Source organism: Epinephelus moara, chromosome 13 (genome assembly GCF_006386435.1).
Source record: "Epinephelus moara isolate mb chromosome 13, YSFRI_EMoa_1.0, whole genome shotgun sequence".
Classification (NCBI taxonomy): Eukaryota; Metazoa; Chordata; class Actinopteri; order Perciformes; family Serranidae; genus Epinephelus; species Epinephelus moara.
Window position 1 is genome coordinate 23,143,352 of NC_065518.1, and position 6,582 is coordinate 23,149,933.

At 42.0% G+C, this 6,582-nt stretch overlaps 1 protein-coding gene across 1 annotated transcript; it reads left to right on the top strand.

Annotated features, from left to right (window-relative positions):
• The first annotated feature begins 2,691 nt into the window (after positions 1-2,691).
• dlx3b (distal-less homeobox 3b) lies at positions 2,692-5,597 on the top strand. Its single transcript, XM_050060838.1, has 3 exons — positions 2,692-3,221; positions 3,990-4,174; positions 4,470-5,597. The coding sequence occupies exons 1-3, from the start codon at positions 2,879-2,881 to the stop codon at positions 4,782-4,784; spliced, it is 843 nt and encodes a 280-aa protein (XP_049916795.1). The 5' UTR covers positions 2,692-2,878; the 3' UTR covers positions 4,785-5,597.
• The last annotated feature ends 985 nt before the right edge of the window (positions 5,598-6,582 follow it).

The window sequence follows — 6,582 nt, forward strand, 5'->3', positions numbered from 1 at the left end:
TTGTGAGTATAAAATGTGTCATCTTGTGCTTTTTCTTTATTTAAACATTGTTTCTTTTTGTTGATTTATATACAGATGCAAATATTGGCATTATAGGTGGCTATAGCTCCAGTCTGAGGTGGATTATTCTTTTTTAAATCGTATTTAATTTTGTTGGATTTGGGTGAACACAAGAAACCTCGGTGTTATCCTGGACTCAGATATAAATTTCCGCTGCCACATCAAATCCGTAACATCATCTGCCTACTACCATTTAAAAAGCATTGCTAGAGTCAGAGGAGTAATGTCAAAGCAAGACCTTGAAAGGCTCACCCACGCCTTTATTTCCAGTAGATTAGATTACTGCAATGGTCTGTTTGTAGGACGTTCAAAACAAGCTGTTCGGCAACTTCAGTTTATTCAGAATGCTGCTGCTGCTAGGGTCCTGACAAACGCTAGGAAATATGACCACATTACTCAAGTTCTAAAATCCTTACACTGGTTACCTGTCACTCAAGGAATTGATTTCAAAATCCTGCTGCTGGTGTGTAAATCGCTTTTGTATGTCTGACATGCTTGTGACATATGAACCTTTGAGGACCCTGAGGACATTTGGGGCCGGCCTACTGACCGTCCCAAGAGTCAGAACAAAACATGGTGTAGCAGCATTTTGTTATCATGGATGTAAATCAAGTAGTAATTAATTTTACCTTTTTTTTTTTTTTATTTCTTTTTACTCTTCTCTGTATGCTTTATTATGTTTTATATTTTATTGCTCTGTAAAGCACTTTGAATTGCCCTTGTGTATGAAATGTGCTTTACAAATTAAGCTGCCTTGCCTTGCCTTGAACTGACCCTTTAAAACAGGGGTGTCAAACATGCGGCCTGGGGGCCAGAACCAGCCCGCCAATGGATCCAATCCGGCCCTCTAGATGACTTTGCACACCAAATGTTGGCGCGCATGTGAAGGCTGAGAGGTTTCATGAGAGATTTAAATAACCGTACTTCAAGATATTGAACATTGTGCAAAATATTTTCAACCAGCAGCTTCAGTAAAAAATTATCTGTATCAGATTTCTATCTTTAAACAATATTAGTGGAACCCTGCTGCTGAGGCACTGATGAAACTTCAGATTGTAAATGGTTTGTAAGGCAGTGGATTACTTAACCTGCTTCTTCAATAGGAAAGTTATGAAAAAAAGTCACATGTAATGAAAGTGAGCAGTAGCCTGACTGAATTTGGAAAAACTGAGACATTAGCCCCTTTTCCACCAACATTTCCAGGAACTTTTATTACCAGGAATTTATTTACCCGGGTAAAAGAATTCCTGGTAATCTGTGTGGTTTGCTTTCCCACTTTTTCAAAATCCCAGGTAACTGATAAAAGTTCCTGCAGTGGAAAAGGGGCTAAAATGCTCAATTTGCCCATCATGTTTCTTAGGATATCGTGGGCTGTTCATCATTTGTTTTGTAAGTGGATGGACGTTTGTAGAATGATGTTCTTTACACTAGAAAAGGGGAAAGTTTGAAAGGGTTATTATGCAGTGATTTTACTGGTCCGGCCCACTTGAGATCAAATTGGGCTACATGTGGCCCCTGAACTAAAATGAGTTTGACACTCTGCTTTAAAACTTCACACCAGCGCTACAGAAACTCGCCACAAGAGGGCGGTAGATTATCAGAAATGAGGTGCTGCAGAGGACATGCATGTTATGTCAGAAGTGTAATTTAAAAACTTGAGATTGCGCTTATCAAAAAATGTTACTTTAAGAAAGTGAAATATTGGTAGTAGTCGGCAAAACCGTTTTTACACCTTCAGCTGTGTGAGAAGCTGCGTTTGTCTATTTTGGAGGCAGAAAATGAAATTTACATTTGTAAGTGAATACAGCAGGGGGCGCTGTGCACCGCACTTTCAACTCACTGCGAATGAGCTGCAGAAAAGTGGACAGTTTCCTTGTTTTAATCATTAGTCGAATGATATTTTCCTTTTATTTCAACAAAATGTCCCTCAAAACAAATCAAACTGAGACCAATTTCTGCGCATTGTTTTACACTCAGTATTGCGTGTATGTGAAGACATAGCGTCATTTTCTGACAGTGTTACCATTTGCATTTTCACACACTCATCACGGACAGTGTGGAGGAATTCTCCCGCAGGCACATGAGTTGAACGAGTCTTCTACCTATCTGCTCCATCTCTTTCACCTTAAAGTTCACTGTCCGGCAACTGCTTTGAATGACAATAGGAGTCAGTGGGAGGCTGGCTGGCAGCCATTCAATAGGCTGAATAAAGTGTGATCTCCAGGCACTGTTAAGAAAACATTGCATAAAAACATTAAGCAGACGGTCTGGCTGCAGGATTAGGCTTTAGAAAGGGCTCTGGGCTGCTATTGTGTTCCCTTGGTGCCAGCCTGTATATGATGCAGTTGTTGGGGAAAAGAAATTGGACCTTTAGGTAGTTGTGTTTTTCACAGACGGTCCCTGAAGGCCTACAGAGCTGCATGTTAACCCCGTGAACAGGTAAATGCAAATCTAAAGACAGAAAAAAACCAGGGTACTGAGGTATGCGTGCATAGGCGCTCTTTGGCTGAAGGCTGGGTTTCACCACGACTTCGCCTGGAGCGCAAGAGGAGGAGGAGGGGGGGACAGAGAAACATTGGAGCCAATGGGAAGCCCAGCCCAGCTCTCTATAACTGTGTCACAGGGGCTGAGCAATGCCACAACCAAGTTACTGCAGCTGGGAGACTTTCAGTGGACTATAAGTTCTCCAAAGCCTTTCAAAGAGCGCGCACACACCAATTCTTTATTGCGATTTTTTTTGCTTTACGCACTCCACAACAAAAAGAATCCACCAGCGGACTTCTTTTATTTTCTTTTACTCTGGAGGGCCGCTTTCACCATGAGCGCCGGACAGACGTATGAGAAGAAGATTGCGAGTATTTTGACCGATCTACCAGGATCTATGAGTTGCCACCCGAACTCCAAGGACTCTCCTACTCTCCCCGAGTCGTCGGTGACGGACATGGGCTACTACAGCGGGCAGACTGGCCCGAGTCATCACGAATATTATCAGAGTCAAGCGTACGGACAGCCCATGAACTCTTACCACCATCAGTTTAATCTGAACGGAATGGGAGCGACTGGAGCGTACCCGACCAAATCTGAATACCCCTACACGAATAGCTACAGACAGTTCGGACATTACAACAGAGATCACCTGCAGGCCTCGCCTCCCAGCTCAGGTAAATGTTGAGATTATTATCGGCTGTTTTAATAAAGCGTTTTGTTCTCTTCTAGTGTGCGTAATAATGCTATCTGCGCGTAAAGGTCAGGGCATTTGTTCGCGCTGAAATTGTCTCTGCCTGCTTATGGAATAACACCAGCTGTTTTTACACTTTATTTATTTTTATTTTGTGTATTATCTTTTTAAATTTGCCTTTAGGTTTTAAGAAAAAAATCTAGTAGACACGAGAGACAGAGTGCTGACTCAATTCAAATCACATGGTTTCCTTATGTTCCATGTCCCTATAAATTTTACCTCGCCTGTACATTTGATTTATTATTTGCACGTAAAAAAAAAAAAAAAAAGCCTAACATTTGCTCAGTGGTTGGCTGGTGTTAATGTCGTGTTTTAACAGCCTGCCTGGGACTGAACCAGCCATTAACAGCTGGTCGTAAAACAATGATGGTTTGATTAAAGCTAATAATATTCACTCCATCAATTTTAACATGGTAGCACTGGCTTGCCAAATTGGAAAGTTGACAAAGTAAAATTATCCCGTTTTATTTAGTTTCTTTTGATTTTTTTGTTGGTGACTCTTTGAAGTTGTTTTAGTTTTCACTTTGAAGCAAGTTTGCCACATTAGTATGACAACATATGTGAATAAAAATTGCTTATATGTTTTGACGCAGGCAAACTATCATTCATCTACATTTTTACACTTTATTCTGTCTTAAAGTTTTGCTTTAATGGTCTTTTTAATAAAACATATTTTTGTTGTATTTTATAGTCAAAGAAGAGCCAGAGCCTGAGGTCCGCATGGTGAATGGGAAACCGAAAAAGATCCGCAAGCCGAGGACGATCTACTCCAGCTACCAGCTCGCTGCTCTGCAGAGGCGCTTCCAGAAGGCGCAGTACCTCGCCCTGCCCGAGAGAGCAGAGCTGGCGGCGCAGCTCGGCCTCACTCAGACACAGGTAAGCTGCCAGACTCGGTGTAACACCTCATATTTTCTGATTCGTCAATATTTGTAGAGGCATGTGAGTCGGGGGATCCCAAACACTGCTGAGAATTTGCTCTGTAATTATCCATTCATGCGTAATTACGCACAACAGACTGGATTTTTGTGTCTCTCGGTTTAAAACACTGTTTTAAATGCTCTGTTTTCTCTCAGTAAAATTCTGCAAAGCTGTTGTTTACATGCAGGGTAATATTTATTTACATCAACAAAAAAATATGGCGCAATTAATGTTCACCCTCTTGTTCTCCCAGGTCAAGATCTGGTTCCAGAACCGGAGATCAAAGTTCAAGAAACTGTACAAAAACGGCGAGGTTCCCTTGGAGCACAGTCCCAACGCCAGCGACTCCATGGCCTGCAACTCCCCGCCCTCCCCCGCAGTGTGGGAGAACAGCACCCCTCAGAACACCCCGATCAGCAGACCTCAGGTCCCGCAGCCGACGCACAGCTCGTCGCCGCCATACCTGGAGGATTATAACAACCACTGGTACCAGCAGGGATCACACCTACAGCACCCGGGCACCGTGCACCACCCAGTCCCGCAGCAAAGCGTGGGAGCTGTTTATTAACAATGACTCAAGAAGCAGATTTCTGTCCTCAAACGAGGCCTCTCCACAATGACTCTGCAGAGCAAAGGTTGACTGGACCCGGGAGCAGGCCTGAAGTGAAACATTTTTGCTTTATTTTTGGATGATCGAGAAATGTTTCAGAACTGGGGTTTCCATTTTCAAAGCACATAAGGGATTTCTGATCACTTGTGGCAGCATATTTAACGGACATCTGGCGTGGTTTTTTAAATTATTTATCGCTTCTGTTATATTTCTGTCACTCATGTTGTAAATGAATATGCAAAGTCTCTTTTTTTAAACAATTAGCCTAACCACAACCAGAATATTTACAAAACTGTGCAGTTGATCCATGCTGCATTCCAATCGTGCATGTGGGTTTGTTGAGAGCGCGTCAAAAAAAAAAAAAAATTAAAAAAAAAAAGAACTCAGGTCATATTTATATGGATTTGTACAAAACGTCGAAGGCTGTAAATATGTGTTTATATGCAGAACCACTATGATGATGATATTTGTTTGAACGACTGCACTGTGGTGCTTCCAAAAACCATTCTCATATTCATGTAATTAGTCCACTTGTTGCCTTCTTGTCAATTGAATAAAGTTGTTAATTGCATGTTGTGTGTGTAGCCCCTTTATAAACAGGCAAGCCGCCATTTTTGTGTAGATGCAGGAGAGATAATAATCAAACAGTGCAGGAAGTGCGTCTTAAAGCAAAGATAAAGTGTATTAATGTGGCAAAGTAAGTGTGCATTGTTATGAATAAGTAGCTGAACGTTTTTCTGAATTAAATAAATTAGATCCCTCACTTTGAATCACTTTAATCAGGATTATTAATAATTCTGCGTATTCACAAAACACTTATAGACTTACAAACATTTCTAATGGATATTTAAATATAATCCACACATCTTAAGGTCCAAATAACTGCTCACTTGAAGGAATAACAATCTTGTGCCATGTCACGCTCAACATGCATGGGTGTATTACCGAACAGGGCCTTCCAGGTTCAGGGACCCAACGGTACAAGAGGCACCTAAGCCAATGCGTCTGCATGAAGTCGCTGTTAGTAACTTTACGTCTTCTCATAGGACTTAGTCATCATGTCAGTAACGGAGCCCCAAAAGTCCTAAAAAAAAGACAGAAAAACTGAAGGAATAGCCTAAAAATTCACGTTGAAAACGTCTCAAGAAAGAAACCATTCGAGTGTTTCTATCCCCTCAGTTTATCTGCAGGACTTTAGATGCGTTGAGTACTCTAAGGAGAAACAACAGCATGCTGTACCTGTCCTGGGGGGTAGGGGGGCCTTTAACGTGCCCAGGGGCCCATTGTGTCATAATCCGCCAGTGATTATATGCACCCGTTAATCCATTTTTTAATTTGAATTTGATCCAGAAATCTATCTGGGGAGCAAAATGTTATATACAAAAGTAAAGCGTCTTAATTTGGGTATGTTTTGTTGACCTCATTATTTAATCATCACAGATGTTATATCCCAAAAAGTAGTATTTATAGTATAGACTGTAGTGGTCAGAGCATAGAGAGCTGACTGTGAGCTGCGTGCAAAGCGCTGCAGTAGGAGGCGACACACAAGCAGACATGTTGGAGTCTCTCGGTTTTATTACTATTCTGCTGCCAGATAACAACAGAGAATTCACTATGTTGTTGCGCACGCACACGGAGAGAAGGAGGGGTGGGGTGGCGGTTGTGCGATGGTGAAGCAAGTCTGTTGCCGAGGGCGCTCTCCCGCACGCGCACGCGCACAGCAGGATGGATGGAAACGCTGCCAGATATTGAAGGT